The sequence below is a fragment of the Narcine bancroftii genome, chromosome 14 (genome assembly GCF_036971445.1).
Source record: "Narcine bancroftii isolate sNarBan1 chromosome 14, sNarBan1.hap1, whole genome shotgun sequence".
NCBI lineage: Eukaryota > Metazoa > Chordata > Chondrichthyes > Torpediniformes > Narcinidae > Narcine > Narcine bancroftii.
The window spans coordinates 37,663,436-37,683,595 of record NC_091482.1 but is presented as its reverse complement, the minus strand read 5'-3'; the positions used below and the strand labels follow the sequence as shown (position 1 = coordinate 37,683,595).

At 40.4% G+C, this 20,160-nt stretch overlaps 1 protein-coding gene across 5 annotated transcripts in view; it reads left to right on the top strand.

The window, feature by feature from the left end:
• The window catches only part of LOC138749600 (AP-2 complex subunit beta), a 325,506-nt gene that overhangs the window by 74,167 nt on the left and 231,179 nt on the right, over positions 1 to 20,160 (top strand). For all 5 annotated transcript variants that reach the window (XM_069911214.1, XM_069911213.1, XM_069911216.1 and 2 more), the window contains 2 exons: positions 9,800 to 10,021; positions 14,182 to 14,302. In XM_069911214.1, the coding sequence (XP_069767315.1) occupies positions 9,800 to 10,021; positions 14,182 to 14,302 (343 nt within the window). The remainder of the gene's footprint in view (positions 1 to 9,799; positions 10,022 to 14,181; positions 14,303 to 20,160) is intronic.

Genomic DNA, 20,160 nt, shown 5'->3' with positions numbered 1-20,160 from the left:
GCGTGTTCCACACACCCACCACTCTGTGAAGTTCCCTCTCATGTTCCCCCTAAACCTTTCACTCTTAAACTATGTCTTCTGGTTTGTATCTCACCTACCCTCAGGGAACAGGGGAACCCCCCCTGTTCCTCTATCTTCATTCTTCTATGCTCCAGGGAATAAATTCCTAAGATGTTTAACCTTTCCCTGTAACTCAGTTCCTGAAGTCTGGGCAACATCCTAGTAAATCTTCTCTGCACCCTTTCTATATTATTGATATCTTGGGTGACCAAAACTGCACACAATACTCCAAATTTGATCTCACCAAGGTGAGATCAACTTTAACATAACATCCCAACTCCTGTACTCAATACTTTGATTTATGAAGGCCAATATGCCAAAAGCTCTCTTTGCAATCTTAGCCACCTGTGATGCTACTTTCAGGTAATTATCTATTCCCAGCTCCCTCTGTTTTACTGCGCTACTCAGTGCCCTACCATTGACCGTGCATGTCCTTTCTTGGTTTGTCCTTCAAAATGCAACACCTCACACTTTTCTGCATGAAACTACATCTGCCACTTTCTGTTCCATTTTTTCAGTTGGTCCTGATCCCTCTCCAAGCTTTGAAATCCTGCTTCTCTGTCCACAATGCCTCCAAACTTGCATATCCAATTTCCCACATTATCATCCAGATCATTGATATAGACAACAAACAACAATGGTGCCAGTACTGATCCCTGAGTTACATCACTGGACACAGGCCTCCAGTCAGAGAAGCAATTGTCCACTTCTACTCTCTGGCTTTTCCTGTCTAGCCATTGTTGAATCCAGTTCACTATTTCACCATGAATGAGCGTCTGAACCTTCCTGACTAACTTGTCTTGTGTGATCTTGTCAAAGGCCTTTCTAAAGTCCACGTAGACAACATCTACGGCATTTCCTTCATCAAATTCCCTGGTAACCTCCTTGAAAAACTATAAGATTGGTTCAACACAATCTACCACGTAGAGAGCCATGTTGGCTATCTCTAATAATTTTCTGGATATCCAAATAATTGCATATCCGATCTCTTGGAACACCTTCCAAAATTTACCTACCACTGACATCTGGCTCGCTGGCGTTTAAATTCCAGGGTTACTTTCGGAGCCTTTTTTAAACAATGGAACAACATGAGCTACCCTCCAATCCTCTGGCTTCACGCCCATGGCTAAGAACATTTTAAATATTTCTGTCAGATCCCCTGCAACTTCTACACTAGCCTCAAGGTCTGAGGCAATATCTTGTCAGATCCTGGAGATTTATCAACCTTTATTTGCTTTAAGACAGGAAGCACTTCCTCCTCTTTTATATGTATAGGTTCTATGACCTCACTTGTGTTCTTGACTTCCCACAACTCTGAATGAATACTGATGAAAACAAAAACCATTTAAGATCTCCCCATCTCTTTTGGCTCCATATAAAGCCAACCATTCTGATCTTCAACAGGAACAATTTTGTTCCTTACTATCCTTTTACTCTTAATATACCTGTAGAAACCCTGAGGATTTTCCTTCACATTGTCTGCCAAAGCAACCTCTTGTCTTTTTTTGTCTTCCTCACGCTTTCTTGAGATTTTTCTTGCATTTTTTTTACTCCTCAAGTACTTTATTTGCTCCATGTTGCCATTACCTGCTATACACCAGATCCCCAATATCTCTCAAAAACTAAGGTTCCATATGCCTTCTAACCTTGCCTTTAATCCTGACAGGAACATTCATACTCTGTATCATCTTTTTAAGTCCTCCACTTACCTCACATATCCAAGCCAGAAAACAATTCTAGATTCATTCTTTTTTCTTCAAAATGAATGTTTCTCCAATTTAGAATCTCAACTCGAGGCCCAGACCCATCCTCTTCCATAATTAACTTGAAACTAATGGCATTATGATCACTTGTCACAAAATGTCCCTCTACACATACTTCTCTCACCTGTCCTGTTTTGTTCCCCAATAGGAGATCCAATATTACATTCTCTCTAGTTGATACCTCTATATGATGATTTAGAAAACTTTAAAGAACACATTTGAAAAACTCCAAGCCATCCAGCCCTTTTACAGCATGGGAGTTCTGGTCAAAATGTGGCAAGTTTAAAATTTCCAACTATCACAGCCTTGTGATTCCTGCAGTTGTCTGCTGTCTCCACAGATTTGCTCCTCCAATTCTTATTGACTATTGGATGATACAACCCCATGAGTGTGGTCATACCTTTTCTGTTCCTCAGCTCCACCCATATAATCTCAGTCGATGAATCCTCTGGGCTGTTCTGCCTGGGCAAAGCTTGATATTTTCGCTAATGAGCAATGCCACTCCTCCCCCTTTCATCCCCTCCCCCTCCCATTTTAATGCATCTCAAGCAATGGAAGCCCGGAACATTGAGCTGCCAGTCCTGCCCCTCCTGCAACCAAGTTTCACTAATGTTTACCTTGTCATATCATAATTCCACATGCCAATCCAAGCATTGAAATGGATGCACCTGAGAACATTTCCACCACATACAACCTGTTGACTCCTCATGGTGCATGCAATTTTCACATCATCTTTTCCTTCCTCCTCTCCTCTCTCTGCTCTGGCACTCTTAGTTTCCACCCTCCTGCACATCCAGTTCAAACCCACCAGAGCAGCACTAGCAAACCTTCCTGCAAAGATATTAGTCCCCTTCCAGTTCGGATGGAAGCTGTTGGAACAGGTCCCACCTTCTCTAGAAGAGAGCCCAATGATTTTAAAATGAAGTCCTCCCTCCTACACACACCATGTCTTTAGCCACTTGTTAAGCTGCATTATCCTCTTATTTCTAACCTCACTAGTAAGCCACACTAGGTAGCAGTCCTGAGATCACAACCCTGGAGGTTCTGTCTTTCAAACTAGCACCAAACTCTCCTGTAGGACCTCCTCACTTTTCCTACCCACGTCATTGGTCCCTATGTGGACCATGATGTCTGGTTGCGCACCCTCCCTCTTGACAATGCTGTGAACTTGACCTGAAATATTTTGGATCCTATCATCATGGAGGTAGAATACCATCTAGGATATTCAATCTCTTCCATACAACCTCTTATCTGTCCCCCAAACTATTGAATCTCCATTCACTACAGCTTGCTTCTCCTCCATTTCCTTCTTACCCACAGGAGCAGACTCCATGCCAGAGATCTGATTATGTGGCTGGTCCCTGGTAGGTCGTTTCCCCCAACAGTAGCCAAAATGGTATTCTTGTCACTGAGAGGAATGGCCATAGGGGTGACCTGCACTGATTCTTGTTACCTTTCCCTCTCTTGACTCTCACCCATCTATCCTCCAAAGTGTGATAAAGTCCCTGTAACTCCTGTCTATCAACCTCTTTGTCCCCTGAATGATCTGGAGTTCATTTAACACCTTAACTAAGCTTGTCAGGAGCTGCAACTGGATGCACTTCTTGCAGATGAAGTTATCAGGGATACTGCTGGCTTCCCTGACCACCCACATTCTGCAAGAAGAGTGTTTGCCTGCCATTCTCATAGTCAAAATCTTTTTTTTCTTGATGAGAAAGCTTGGTTTTTAAGGTGAGAGGAAAGAATTTTAAGGGAATCTGAGAGGCAGGTTGTTTTGTTCCACAGTTGAAATCTGCCCTGCTCTACTTGAAGTGATAGTGGAATCAGGTATAGTTGTGACACTGAAGAAGCATTTATAAAGCCATTTTAAAACGATTGTTGAGCTTTCCAGCTAGATTGAGAATTTAAATACCAAGAAGTCGTTATTTTTTCTTAAGGCTATGGCCAACTTTCTGAACGATTATAGAGGCCAGTTTCAGTGGATGAGTAAATTGTGTACTTACTGTCGTTGTTTTCTATTCCTTTTGTTTCTCTTTGGTATGAGTGCTGGGGTTTTCTTTTTCTGCTTACTTTGTGGTAAATCTACACTGATGTTTTTCTTATTTTTGTAGGTTATTGTCTTTCTTTTTGTATAAAATACAAATGTACAATTGTATAAATGTACAAATGAAAATAAACTTTTCTTTTAACATGGTAAATAATGTTTTTGGTTAATAATAATTAATTGTTGAATCCATGGGCATATGAATATTTTCTTTCCAGTAGACACAACAGGTCTGCAGCTGTGTGAGGTTTCTTAGCTTTTATGTTTATTTCTGGGATAACTGCCAGCAGCAGGTTTAGGACATTATTTTGAATGTAAGCTGTTCGACTTGCGGTGGGGATTCTCGGGGTGGGGGGAGGGGTGGCGTTTGTTAGGCAAGATTTTTTTTGAGAGGATTATTGGCTATTTTTTTATTGGGCATGCCATTATTTAAAAAATGTATTATTAACTTCTAATTTTTATGTTGACTAAAAGTATTAAGGTTTTGTTGTGGAATATTATGGGGTTATCTTTGGCTTGGCTTCACGGACGAAGATTTATGGAGGGGTATGTCCACGTCTGCTGCAGGCTCGTTGGTGACTGACAAGTCCGATGCAGAACAGGCAGGCACGGTTGCAGCGATTGCAAGGGAAAATTGGTTGGTTGGGGTTGGGTGTTGGGTTTTTCCTCCTTTGTCTTTTGTCAGTGAGGTGGGCTCTGCGGTCTTCTTCAAAGGAAGTTGCTGCCCGCCGAACTGTGAGGCGCCAAGATGCACGGTTTGAGGCGATATCAGGCCACTGGCGGTGGTCAATGCGGCAGGCACCAAGAGATTTCTTTAAGCAGTCCTTGTACCTCTTCTTTGGTGCACCTCTGTCTCGGTGGCCAGTGGAGAGCTCGCCATAGAACACGATCTTGGGAAGGCGATGGTCCTCCATTCTGGAGACGTGACCTACCCAGCGCAGTTGGGTCTTCAGCAGCATGGATTCAATGCTTGCGGACTCTGCCAGCTCGAGTACTTCGATGTTGGTGATGAAGTCATTCCAATGAATGTTGAGGATGGAACGGAGACAACGCTGATGGAAGCGTTCCAGGAGCCGTAGGTGATCCTGGTAGAGGACCCATGATTCGGAGCCAAACAGGAGTGTGGGTATGACAACTGCTCTGTACACACTGATCTTTGTGTGTTTCTTCAGGAGGTTGTTTTTCCAGACTCTTTTGTGTAGTCTTCCAAAGGCGCTATTTGCCTTGGCGAGTCTGTTGTCTATCTCTTTGTCGATCCTTGCATAAGATGAAATGATGCAGCCGAGGTAGGTAAACTGGTTGACCGTTTTGAGTTCTGTGTGCCCGATGGAGATGTGGGGGGGCTGGTGGTCATGGTGGGGAGCTGGCTGATGGAGGACCTCAGTTTTCTTCAGACTGACTTCCAGGCAGTTTTGGCAGTTTCCGCAAAACAGGACATCATGCGCTGAAGAGCTGGCTCTGAATGGGCAACTAAAGCGGCATCGTCTGCAAAGAGTAGTTCACGGACAAGAGCTTGCAGGTGCCTCAGGTTGAAGAGATTGAAGAGATACCATCTAGTTAAATGCTGTAAGGTCTTCTCTCATATTATAAAGTTTCAACCTGAGATTATTTTCTTCAAAGAAACACATTTTCGTCTACTTTATACCTCGCGATTTCTGAATTTTTGGAAAAGACAGTAATTCCACTCAGCATTTTTGGCTAAATCTAAGGTTGTTTCAATCTCAATCAACCAATCAGTGCTGTTTATTAAACATGAGTTTACTGCAGATCCGAATGGTCATTTTCTTATATTATCTGATAAATTATATAATAAACTTTACATCTTTGTTGACATTTACTTTCCTAATACTGATGATTTGAATTTTTTTAACGTCTCTACTGGATTTGAATATGTCTTCTTTGATAGTAGGCGGCGACTTAAACTGTTGGCTTGATCCGATATGTGATTGCTTGTCTCATAAGATCGCTAATTTAAATGTCAGCTATACTTATAAATTATTTTATGTTACAATCTGGGGGTATTGATGTATTGAGATTTCATGTCCACCATACATATTCTCATATCGATTACTTTCCTTTTAAAATATTTTTATTTGATTTTAATAAAGAACTTTTACAAACATTAAAAAAAGATACAATTCAATAAATTGATATAAGCAGTTACACAAATTAAATAAAACTATCATATAATCCTAACCTATGTAAATTGTAACCCACATCCATAATTCCTTTCTTTTTAAAATAATTTAATCTTATTTAAAGTATTAAAGAATAACCATCTCAATTATGCAATGTTCCAAATATATTCAAAACTCAAAAGCAGATTCTTAATAGCTTATTGACACGTAATAGGAAAAAACCCAATCAAGGGGGAAAAAAAGAAAAGAAACGGGAAAAATTTATAACTTTTCAAGGAAGTTAGAAAATGTCCCTTATTAAAAAACTTACAATTCACTACCATTATTTTCATCTTCTATAATATAATTGATATTAACAATACTCAATTAAACAAAACAATTATCAAATATATATCAAGAAAGAACCCCCCCCCTTATAAATCTGAACCCCTACCTCTAAACAAGGTTATCCAAAAAAAGATGCATGGAAATCAAATGACATCAACCAGGAAACCACCAGAGCATCCAACCACCTTAATTTTCTCAGTAATGATAATAATCCATTAATGTCCCATGTCTTATAAAAGTTATTCTTTACATCTTTTTCAATAAACTTTATTTAAAGCTTTTCAAAACAACATAAAACCATTACAGATAGAAAATTTCTAAAATACAAATAATAACAATCACCCCTCCCTCCGTGCCCCCCGCTCCCCAACAGCCAGCCCTCTCAAGGGGAGCCAAAAAAAACCATAAAACATATACAGTATTTAAGATATTTCTAAACCCATATATTCCAAATAAGGCAACCAGATTTTAACAAAAAAAAAGAATAGTTATCATGTAAATTATATGTTATTTTTTCCATATAAAGTTCCAATGTTTAGCCCACATCTAAAACACAGACCCAGATTACTAAATCCATACTTTTTCAGTTTTTCAGGAGTCAAATATAACTGATGCAAAAAATTATAATGAACCAAACCATTACATTACATTAGTCAATTTAGTTAATTAACCATATCATTACATTACATTAGTCAATTTAGTTACCCGTTCATGACACATAACCTTCCAGTCCTCTTGAGGTATATCATAAGTTAAATCACTTTCCCATTTACTTCTAGATTTCTCCAAATTCGGTTTATCCATGGTCTCTTGTAACAATCAATACATATCAGAAATAAAGCCTCTCCTTGGTATAGAGGAAATCAAAAATTCAAACTTGGTTAACTCAGGTAAACTCATACCCTTTGCATAATTATCCCTTATCAAAGCTCTAAATTGATAATACACAAATAAAGAATTTACTGGTATTCCAAATTTCTCCCTCAATCGATTAAAAGAAAGAAACTGTCCTTCTTCAAAACAATCCTGAATCACTTCTATACCCTGAGAATGCCATATCTTTAAATACCTATTAAACATTTGAAAAAGAGATTAGCTGATTTTGATATAACTGAGTTTGAATTAATAATTTACCTTTCGTACCATTAACCACATTTCTTTTAACCCATATTTTTAGTAAATGCTTTAATAGCAGCATATCATATCCCTGCAATAAACGCAAATTCCATTTATGTATAAATTGATGAACATGAGATTCAAAAATACAAGCTAATTCCACCTTAGCCCAATGAGGAGGCTGATTAATATCCATCATTGACTATGGTTATATGGTTATTCTGCTAACAAACTTTAACTGTGCAGCCTCGTAATAATTTTGAAAATGAGGCAACTGAAGTCCACTTAATGCTACTTCCACGCCAACTTCTGTAAAGCTACTTGAGCTAGTTTTCCCTTCCTTAAAAATTTCCTCACCACCCTATTCAAATCTTGGAAAAAAAAACTTTTGGAACTAAACATGGAATTGACTGAAATAAATACTGAATACAGGGAAAATATTCATTTTAATACAATTTACTCATCCTATTAATGTTTATGGAAGATCCTTCCATTTGATCAAATCCATTTTAATCATTGTTATTTGAGATTTGTTATTGTATTTTATTCTCATGCACCTATGTAACATTTATATGATGAAACTAATAAAAATATTGAAATGAGGCATTTAAACAGCCTTAAATAGGCCAAACACAGGATGGTACAATCCTCGTGTGCAAATCGGATCAGTGGACATGGGCAAAACGATTGGCATGAACATGGTGGGCCAATTCCATGACTGACTTCAGTGGAACCAAATTTGAAAATAAGGGCACAACTGAAACGCATAGTAGGGAAATTCTTATATGGTAGGGCCAAAATGTTTGGCCTGGAAGTCAGCCTGAAGAAAACTGAGGTCCTCCATCAGCCAGCTCCCCACCATGACTACCAGCCCCCCCACATCTCCATCGGGCACACAAAACTCAAAACGGTCAACCAGTTTACCTATCTCGGCTGCACCATTTCATCAGATGCAAGGATCGACAATGAGATAGACAACAGACTCGCCAAGGCAAATAGCGCCTTTGGAAGACTACACAAAAGAGTCTGGAAAAACAACCAACTGAAAAACCTCACAAAGATAAGCGTATACAGAGCCGTTGTCATACCCACACTCCTGTTCGGCTCCGAATCATGGGTCCTCTACCGGCACCACCTACGGCTCCTAGAACGCTTCCACCAGCGTTGTCTCCGCTCCATCCTCAACATCCATTGGAGCGCTCACACCCCTAACGTCGAGGTACTCGAGATGGCAGAGGTCGACAGCATCGAGTCCACGCTGCTGAAGATCCAGCTGCGCTGGATGGGTCACGTCTCCAGAATGGAGGACCATCGCCTTCCCAAGATCGTATTATATGGCGAGCTCTCCACTGGCCACCGTGACAGAGGTGCACCAAAGAAAAGGTACAAGGACTGCCTAAAGAAATCTCTTGGTGCCTGCCACATTGACCACCGCCAGTGGGCTGATAACGCCTCAAACCGTGCATCTTGGCGCCTCACAGTTTGGCGGGCAGCAGCCTCCTTTGAAGAAGACCGCAGAGCCCACCTCACTGACAAAAGGCAAAGGAGGAAAAACCCAACACCCAACCCCAACCAACCAATTTTCCCTTGCAACCGCTGCAATCGTGTCTGCCTGTCCCGCATCGGACTGGTCAGCCACAAACGAGCCTGCAGCTGACGTGGACTTTTTTACCCCCTCCATAAATCTTCGTCCGCGAAGCCAAGCCAAAGAAAAAAAAAAAGGGGAAGTAAGGGCTCTGAGGTAAAGACAGATATGTGGAGGTGCTTCTATTTCTTATTTAGGAGACATTTCAAGGGTAGGTTTGTTCTTCATAGTTTTTAGTTAGACTTGAAGCACAAATTAGACCTTTGTAACCATTCTTGGGCTCAAAAACTGTATAATATGGATTCTGTCCAAATGAAATTAATATTCCCCCCTCTGACTTGATTGTTTCATTTGTATTATAAGAGAAGGAAATTCTGTAGGAGGATTTGCCCATGTACAAACAAATATTTGGTGTTACTGACAAACAGTAGCTGTAAATGTCCCTTTGTTTCTAGTTTTATATGTTAATGTATCAGAAAAGCTAACTGCAAGTCAGAGACTGTTCATTTTACCAGACATTTGGTGAGGAGGCTGGAGTGGTGATTCGTATCAGATTCTGAGCTCATTCAGGGTGATCCAAACCCCAGAAGAATATGTGGCTGGTCAAGTGAAGTCTGTACTTCAGCTAAAATTATTTTGCTTTTAGTCTTGGCTCCAAATGAACTCTCATCCAAGTCTAAATTACACACCATAGATCATCTTTAGTCTGTGAAATATATGGGGAAAAGTTCCAGGTTTAAAAAAGGTTTCCTATTTTCTTTGCTAGTATCTGTGAGCGGGTGACACCACGACTTTCCCATGCGAACTCTGCAGTTGTCCTCTCGGCTGTGAAAGTGCTGATGAAATTCATTGAACTACTTCCTAAGGATTCTGAATATTACAACACCATTTTGAAGAAGTTGGCACCTCCCCTTGTCACCTTGTTGTCTGGTGAACCTGAGGTACAGTACGTAGCCTTGAGAAACATCAACCTTATTGTGCAGAAGAGGTAAGTCTGGGTTGGGCCTGGGTGCATGTGTGTTTTGATTTAATTTTTAAAATGTAATTTAGTGATACTGCATGGAGGCATGCCCTTCTAGCCCAAATACACCCAATTAACCTACCAATACTGTATGTCTTTGGAATATGGAAGGAAACTGGAGCACCTGGGGAGAACATACAAACTTCTACAGACAGTGCTAGATTTGAACCTGGGTTGCTGGTACTGTAATAGTGTTGTGTTAACTGCTATGTCACTGTGCCAATTCTCACCCGGCACCAGATTTTTTTTGAGTTGATGCTTCATGACCCCATCAGATACCATTCCATCCCTGCCCTTTCCTGGTGCTTTCAAACTAGGGAATCTCTCCTTTGGGATGGGGATTACCATATCTACTACTCCTGATATATACACACAGAGTGCTTCTTCTAACTAGATAATGCTCCTTCACTCTCACCCCAGGTTTTAGATGTCCCATTGACCCCTTTGCTCCCTAAAGTGTTGCCAACCTGTGGTCATTGCACGAACATTTAATTGGTGGTGACGATGTCCACTGAATAGTTTATGGAAGATGCACACAAACAGTGAATTCCATCCCAATGACCTTGGGTTACTAAATATCCCTGGATTACCACAATATACTTCATCACCTTGTGGAACACAGCTTTCAAGAGCAGTTGTAGGAAATTAATATGTTGAAACACAAAGATGTTATGTTGCATCTGTATAGTTTTGTTATAGCTGGGATATATTTGAAAACTCCAGCTCTTATAAGATTTTGTAGCATTGTGAATCACTGCTCAGGTACATCAGTGAGCCAACATTTCTTAATGATATAAAGCACCCTTTAAATCAGAATGACTTGCAAATTCATTTTCATCAAGTGTGCCAAATGCCTCGTAACCATCTTCCTGTGTTGTCACTTTCAGGGAACTATGTATCTGTGCTTCTCGCTGTCTCTGTTAATAACATTCTCCATAGTCCTGCCATTCACTCCCTGTGCAAGTCCTGCCCTGGCTTGACTGGCGAAAATGCATCCCCTCACAATCATTGGAAGATGTCATTCCTCACCACTAATCAGATGATCAACATCCTGTTATAATCTAGGATAACCTTGTCATTGTCTATGATACCACCAATTTTAATGTCTTTGACAAACTTGAAGAGGACACAGCCAGCATTTTCACTAGCAGGGCTCCCAAACCATATTTGATAATGGATACTGATATTCCCCCCTCTCCCAAAACCAAAGAGAAAAGTTTGAATAGAGTAGTGGATATTTAAAACCCATTAGTGAATTATGGCACATAAACGTGACAGAAAATTGCATTCTGCAATACCAGGGATGCTGTAACTGACGGATCCGGCAAAGCATGTGAGGAGTTTGTTCACTCTCCCCTGTCTGCATGGGTTTCCTCCAGATGCTCTATCGGTCCCCTTCAAAAATGTATGGAGATTGTAGGTTAATTGGTGCATTTGGAGGAAACAAGCTCGTGGGATGGAAAGGCCATTTACTGTGCTGTATGTCTCAATTTAAAATGTAATTATTTCATTACCATATGTGCCGTTGTATAGGATCACCCCAGAATTTCAAAATGCTAGTTTTGAGTGATACCCTTCGATTAAGATACCCTTCCCCCCTCAAAAATATGGCACTTACTGCTAACAAGTAGATGCTGTTAAAAGCAAATCACAATATTTTAATAGCAAATTACCACATAAAGGTTTAAATTTTATTTTGATATTTTAAAATAAACCACCGTCAGCTCCTGTAACAGGCTGTTTAAAGCCGTTACAGTGCCTACGACAGTCGGACTGGGCAGATGAACCCCATGGAGGAACGCTAAGACTTCATAAATAACTATCAGGGCATGCATGAGATTGCATCAGAGCTGGAGGAAAGAAGGTGGTGGTGTTGATTCTTCACCGTCAAGGCACAGACTTTAGACCTGGCGTATAGGGCGACCTGATTTTAAGGTGACATTTTTAAGTTTCGAAGATCATCCTATTCGATGGCATATACAGCATATTTTCTCTGCACTCTCCCTGTTTTGGTTGAAGGATCAGTGACATTTCTTGACAGAAGGTACTGAAATCAACAGTTTGGGAATCAAATTGGAGACCTCTTTGGTCAATGCATTCTGTTGCACACGCTAGGCTGTTCTGATGTGGACAGGGTTTCGGTGACATTTCTCTTCTTTCAGCGCACTTCACCTCTGGAGAAATAGAGCTTCATTGCTGTTTTTTTAAGAAATGGAGAGTAAAGTATACCTTTTAAATTGTTTTTATTTAAAAGCACTGGTTCTAAGTAGAACTTTTTAGCACCAGATCCTCTGATGAATGCTTGAAACTATTACATAGATATTTTTCACTCTGCTTTTGTGCATTTTTCCATGCCATTCAGGCTCTGGTAATTGAGTTGAATGTTCTGAACACACACAATTGACAGGGAAGGCAATATTTCAGACAGAAACATTGTGGTGTCTCAGGGTTTAATTTCAGTGAGTTCTCCCACTATCTAAGTTTTCCTCATTCATTTATTTCTGATTTACTGTGACTGTTGTCTTAGGTGCTTAATGATAGTGAATAAAGTAAAGCTCCAATAATCTGCCTCCAGATCGTTCAGAAAACTGATGCTTAGACATCTAGCTGACCAAGTGATGCTTCCCACGCTGCCTTTAAGCTCATTCAGGGCCAGTTTACCATGCTCCCTTTATACTTGGGTGTTCTCTGGAAAATTTATTGTGCTACAGTGAAACATCTTAAAACAAAAGTAAATTAAAATTACATTGGTGTGTTAAAGGGGATACATCTACCAGTAATTGTCCAGAAAATCTGCCAGTCCAATAATAACTGATAATCTAGCATCATCAAAGTCCCATGGTAAATCATTTTCATTTTGAATTATTAATATCTGGTCCTTATTAAAAGATGAAGGATTGGAATGGAGCATTTTGCATTCTGTTCTCTTTTGCACTTTGTTTTTTGAACACTGGTGTACACTCTACTATTGTTTTGAACAAACTGTTATTAGTATCTTTTATATTTTGCTGAGAAGGCAAAGATTTATCATCTGATTTGAAAGACGGTGCTTACACGAGTTCAGAATTCCTTCAGTGTTGCAGACCGAGTCATGCTTCTGCATTTGAATTGTGGATAGGACCGGATAGTGCAATTTGAGGAAAATTTATCACCAACTTGGGCATTGCTGATATTTAACATTTTGTAACATTTGAGTCAGCTTCTTTCTGTATATTCATTTGGGAGGAATATACCAATTTATCCACTGTTTCCTTGAACTTTCACACAAAATGGCTGGAGTTGTGAACAGTCAATTACACTATTGGATAAAAATAATAGGGGAAGGGAGTGAGAGAGTTGGAGGGAAGAAGAAATAGGGATAGGGGAAGGGAAGAGACAGGATTGGGGGCTAATGGAAACCAAAGAAGTTTATGTTAGTCCCATCTGGTTGGATGGTGCCTAGAAGGAAAACAAGGTGTTGTTCCTCCAATTTACAGGTGGAGTCTCAGTCTGACAGTGCACGAGACCATGGACTGACCATGGGTAGAGGCTGTGGAGTTGAAATGGGTGGCCATTGTGAGATCCATGCTACTGTGGCAGACAGGGCTAAGGTGTTGAACGAAGTGGAGACCATAACAGGAACACCAGATGCAGCAGATGACCCCTGCAGATTCACAACTGAATATTCCCCTTTCCCTCTGTTTCCAGCTCTTCATTTACAGAGCCACCCCCTTCCTTGACCAATTCTCACCTTTTCTCTATTCTGTCCTCCTATCCATGTCCAATTCTCACCTTTTTGGCCTGTGCTCTTCCTCCTGCCCTTTCACCCCCCACCCTCAGTCTTTTTACTCAGGTGCCTTCCTGCTTTTTGTAGAAAGGCTCAGGCCTGAAATGCTGGTTATGTATTTTTATCTCTTATGGATGCTGCGAGACCTGTTGAGCTCCTCCAGCATTTTTGTGTTTTTGCTACAATCATTTGCAGGTGTGATGTGTTTATCACATCAGAGTGATTTCTTTCAAATTTTTTAATAAAGTTATCATGGATGTAACTTGCTAATAAGTAAGAACATAGTGTTTGAATGAACATGGGATGTACGAGAACCTTTTTTTCAACAATCCAGTAATAAATGTATGTTCTAATATTTCAGGCCTGAAATCTTGAAACAAGAGATTAAGGTGTTCTTTGTGAAATACAATGACCCAATATACGTAAAATTGGAGAAACTAGACATCATGATTCGCCTTGCTTCTCAGGCCAACATCGCTCAGGTCTGTATCTATGCGTGTCTGTCTGATAATGAGGGAAAAGAGTTCACGTTTTAAGTACAATAAATAAAGGTAGATGTAACCTAAAATATCCTGTCTTATGTAAAATCACCTATTTATGTAAAATCCAAAATTTCTGAACAAGAAGAGGTTAATTCAGAGATAATTTGGTGTCAGAGGTTATTTATGCATGTTAGTCTCACCTCACCATGTTGTTCATGTTACATTATAGCTCATTTCTCCAGGTATAATTGTGTGGAAGCCATGGTAATTTTTCTCATCTTCCTTATTAACCTCTAGTATTTGTTATGCTTGCTTATGCAGTCTTATTCTACATACTGCCTGCAAGTTGATTTCTCTGCAAGAAACATGTTTTCCATAGTAACCCAGACCATATCAATTTGTATTCTTGCTATAATTCTTTCAATTCATTGACACCCTGGCACTATCCATAATTAAACTGATGGAAGATATACTGCACTAATTATTAATGAATACCATGACATTTTCTGTTATAATTGCGAGTGTGAAGAGTGCTTTAAAACATGGATGAATTGGAGTAAAGTCAGATTTCTGTGTCTTTTCATCCGGAGAGCCCCTGTAAATAGATATGTGGTCTCCTTCACACATTTTCTGGTGTGTCTGAATCTACTTTTCTCTCACTTACTTCATTCCCTCACACAATCAGGTCTTGTATTTAAATCTGAGTCAAATTTCTAGCAGTTGAATGTGAGGAAAGTTATAAAGGCATCTCTGCTTTCCAGCCCTGTCAAAATACCTAATACTTGTATTGATTCCAGATCCTCACTAGTTCCTCGTGTAGGTTGAACACAATACACACAGCCAGGTCCTGACTGGCTATTCATTTCTCTTGATAGATGCTCCCTGATCTACTTGTCATCGTTCACACTACTTGTTTATCTCAGCTGGCCTACAAACTCTACATTTTGTCCATTGCCAAATCAACAAATCAACATTTATCTTGTACCTCACTACCCTTATCCATATTTCAGCTGCTTACCATCTACCCTTCTGCCACTTAAAGCTCAAACTATGAAAGTCTTTTGCCTGAAACTTGTTTTACATTTGAGATCTATGTGAGTGTTTTCTCATTAATTGCTGTTATCCCCACGTAACATTTAACCATAACCATATAACCATTTTTAAAATCCTTTTGTTCTCAACCCTTGTTCTGAAGCTTCTTTCAACATTCTTGTCCCCTCTCACTGTCCTCTAATCTTTGACCTTGATATAGGTCTCAACCTGAAAGGTTGACCGTTCCTTTGACTCCACAGATGCTGCTTTACCTGCTGAATTTTTTTCCTGTAGATTTCTTTGCTGCAGATTCCAGCAGTCCCTTGTGCCTCTACCTTTTCATACTACCCCACTTCAGTCTATCAGCAACAGAGCCTTCAATAGCTGGCTGTTCCCTCACAATTTCAAAATCCCAGGGAAAGTTGTGTGAAAATGTCAACTTGGCAAAGCTGTGACTATATATCAAAATTCAGCCAAATGAGCTCAAGTAATTTTAACGCATGTTGTTTGGCAAGGTGGGGGTTCTAAATGTGCAGTGATTCATTTGATAATGGTCCAAATTGAGGAGTAGGTAGTTCATTAGTGCTGGCAGCAGCTAATTAGAGTGGCCACCTTTCGCCTGGAACCTCTTCAATCTGCTGTTTTAAATTTCTCATGCAAAAATTTGAAGAGTAAAACAGAATGTTTGCTGTGGCTTGTGTTTGTTCAGAGATTTTGCATGTCCAAACTTGTTGAGTGTGCCAGTTACGTTTCATGCATTCCACACAATTACCTCATCCTTATCCCTTTTTATAGCGATTGAGTGAGACCAACAGATATTCAGTGTGTAGAGTTACATACGTAATTTTCACCCTCCTTTCCTCTCATCTTGACAAAGATTTCAGACTCAAAACTTTGACTTGACCATTTGTACCCATGTCTGATCTGCAGAGTTGCTCCAGCAATTCTTTGTCTGAGACATATTCAAGAAAGGTTTACTTGCATTATGAAAGTTATTCATAAGCAGAAATCAATTTTTAACTGTAATATTTTTATTACTTAATAAATATTGGCAGCTAATGTTTATTCTTTGAAGTGCTCTGACAAGCTTTGCTGCTTGCAACAAAGGGATTAATTTGTTTAATAGCTATTTAACTGAATTAAAGCTTGGTATGCATGGATAATAAGGGCAGCCTTTGTTTTGTTTGTAGAATTATCTATTCAGTAATGGTATTTGCTGTTCAGAGGTGATTTACGAAAGCTGTATTTACTTGATGTTTGGGGTCAGCTGACAATTATCACAACAGAATGACAAATTTTGGATTGGTAAACTCAATTCACAAATAGGAACTGATTTCCTGAGATAACCTACATAAAACTCACATACCTTTTTTTAAATTCTCTTTTCTCTGGTGAACATCGACCTCTGTTCCTGCTAAACCCAAAGCAAGATGAGGGGCGTCCAATGACTTGCACGTGGAAACCAGGGGATAATTGTTCTGACACAGGTGGTTGACCAAAAACCTACTTTATTCTTTTCCTTCCACAGTTCCTTCAGTAGTTTGTTTTCCATTTGTTTATGCTGAATGGGAAACTACAGCAGCAGGCCAGGCTCCATTTTGCCACCTGGTGGCCTCACACCAGGCTAACACCTCAGATCCAGATATCATGTCTAGGAATGGTGAAGGTCCAATGATGCGCATGCGTCTCAAAGGGTCTCTGAACCCCCTCAAGGGGGTTCAGAACCAAAAACCATCTTGGACAGGAGGTCACCTGGCTATGAAGATCACAAGGGTGCAGGAGGTGGTGGTATCGGAGCCTGTCATAACTGGGTATCTTGTGATGTCCCCTGATGCACCAAAGTGCTTCCACCATCTATGAGACAGAACTCAGGAGGTGATTGGATACTCTCCATTTGCTTTGATAAATGCACCCCATCAACACTTCCCTCCACCGCAACCACCTCCGAAAGATTCATTCCGACCAGCTGCTTGCGGCTGCAGTAAATAAATGAAAATTACTCATCGTGGCTACTTCTCAAATCTGTGATCTCTGTTACTAAGATTAACAAAGTTGCCACCACCAACCAATTTGGCAGCACAGTTAGTGTAGTGGTTAATGTAACACTGTTACAGTGCCAGCAATCGGGACCAAGGTATAGATGGCACTTTCCAATCTTTCATATTTCCCAATTTCAAAACGTCATCTTCACATAAATGGAACCGACGATATTTCAAATTACTATCTCATTTATCCAATAAATCCAACATTTCTTATTTGCAGCTGTAAGTGGTTTTAATTTGTTGATTAAACATATTGCATAACTTCACATCAAGATTTTCATAGCTTGGTTAAATAAAGCATACTGTATAATAATAATGATATTCAACTTTAAACAAAATAAGTTGCAATACGATAACTAAAATAAATTAAGATTAATTCAAAGTATCTCAAGAGCTTGTGTCTCTGTCATGATTCTCCGAAGAATGAGAGCAAGCTCTCCCTACACCCAGATATGATGTCATAGTAACTATGGTAACACTACAAACAACTATTTTTCTTAAAGGGTAGTCACGAAGTTAACTACAAATCTTAAACAAGGTTTTAACCTTGACACAAGGTTGTAATCCTGCGCTATCTGTAAGGAGTTGATTCTCACCATGTCTGCATGGGTTTTCCCCAGGGTTCCGGTTTCCTCTGTTCAAAATGTACCAGGGGTTGTAGGTGTGATTGAGTGGCATGGACTCGTGGACTGAAATGGTCTTATTTTAAAAATAACCAAAAAATTTTCTAGTCCTTCATTGTGCTATGTCTTAACCCTCTAATTCTTTATCCAGTAGCATTTAAGGAATACCTTCACGTGAAGGATCACAGCTGTTCAAGAAGTAGATTCAACTCCACTCCTCAAGAATGTTAAGAGCCCTAAAATAAATTCCAGCCTTAACAGCAACATTTATTTTTGTAAAAGTAAAACCATTGTTTGGTCTTACCTTGGCTCTATCTTTTCTTCCCCGGACCAGTCCCTCTCCATACATGAGTCTTCACCCTCTCAGTCACCCTCTACCAACACCCTCCTCCACCTGGCAGAACTTGTCCTCACTTTAAACAACTTCTCCTTTGATTCCTCTCACTTCCTCCAAATTAAAGGAATAGCCATGGGCCCTGCATTTGCGGAGCAATCTATGCTACAAGCCTACACAGGCAAAGGCCTTCAATTCATCCTCCCTGATGACTTCATCGGGGCTGCCTCATGCACCCGCAATGAGTTCATCACTTCACTCCAAACCCACTCTCAAACTTACCTCGACCATTTTCAACAACATTCTCCACTTTCTAGATCTCTATATCTCCATCTCAGGAGACCAGCTTTTCACCAACATATATTACAGACCCACCATGTCCCACAACTACCTCAACTACACTTCCTCACACCCTGTCCTATGGATTCTATTCCCTTCTCGCAATTTCTCCATCTCTGACACATCTGTTCCCAAGATGAGGTCTTTTAGTGCAGATCATCTGAAATATCTGCCTTCTTCCACCAACATGGCTTACCCTCCACCGCTATCAACTCAGCCCTCACCTACATCTCTTCCATTTCCCGCTAATCTGCCCTGGCCCTCTCCACCCCCGGACACAACAAACACAGGATTCCCCTTGTCCTTACCACCATCCTCTGCATCCAACACATCATCCATTGGAATTTATGGCACTTACAACAGTATCCCACTACCAAACAGATCTTCCACTCTCCTCTCTGCATTTCAAAGGGACTGTTTCTGCAAAACTTCACTTGTGCATCTGCAGGATTGATTTACTGCATCTGGTGATCCCTTTGTGGCCTTTTCTACATCGGAGAAACTGGGTGCAGACTGGGAGATCGCATCGCTGAGCACCTTTGCTCTGTCCACATCAGTGTCAGGGACGTCCCAGTAGCCAACCATTTCAGTTCTGTGTCCCATTCTCATACTCGCACGTCTACCCATGGGCTCATGTACTATCCCACCTTGACCAGCTGTAACTGGAGGAACATAACCTGATTTTCTCTCTGGGCACTTTCCAGCCAGATGGCATTAATACAAAGTTCTCTGGTTTCTGCTCACCTGCTCTCCCTTCCCTCCCTGCCTTCTTTCCCTCAGCTCTCCACCCACTACCCTCTCTATTCACCCTCTTCCCCTTGCTTCCCCTCCCTTCTCCACCTATTACCTCCTGCCTTTGCAATCATACTCTTCCCCCCCCTCGCCTTTTAATTCGGACTCCTGCCGACCTTGATGAAGGGCTCAAGCCCGAAATGTTGGTTATATATCTTTATCTTTGCTATATAAAGGACACTGTTTAACCTGCTGGATTTCTCCAGCATTGTGTTTTTACCTTTAAATTGTTTCATGGCCTCACTCAGCCCCATCTTCCAAAATGACAACCTCGAACTCTCAGTTCCTCCAGCTCGGAATTCGGAAACATCCCTCTCCTCCTTTAGCACAAGCTCAAAGCTGTGGAGTTCCCTATCATAAAGATGCTACTTAATGTCTACCTCTTTCTTTAAGTGAACAGAAAATGCTTTTCACAGACAACAGGTCAAGCATTGTCCTCAACCTTTTTTTGGTCTAAGGCCCACCTGGCTTCCAGCCTAACATGTCATGGCCCACTGGTGGCAATCACTGAGCAATACTTTCAAGTCAAAGGCAGCTATGTGAGAAACACATCTTTATTTAATTTAATGTATTTTTTTCACATTTTTAAAGAACCACATCGAAAAGTGTGGCCCACTGGTTGGGAACTGTTCTTTCCAGAGAGAGATACCATCTGATTTAATGAGTACAGTACTATTACGATTATCCGAAATGGTT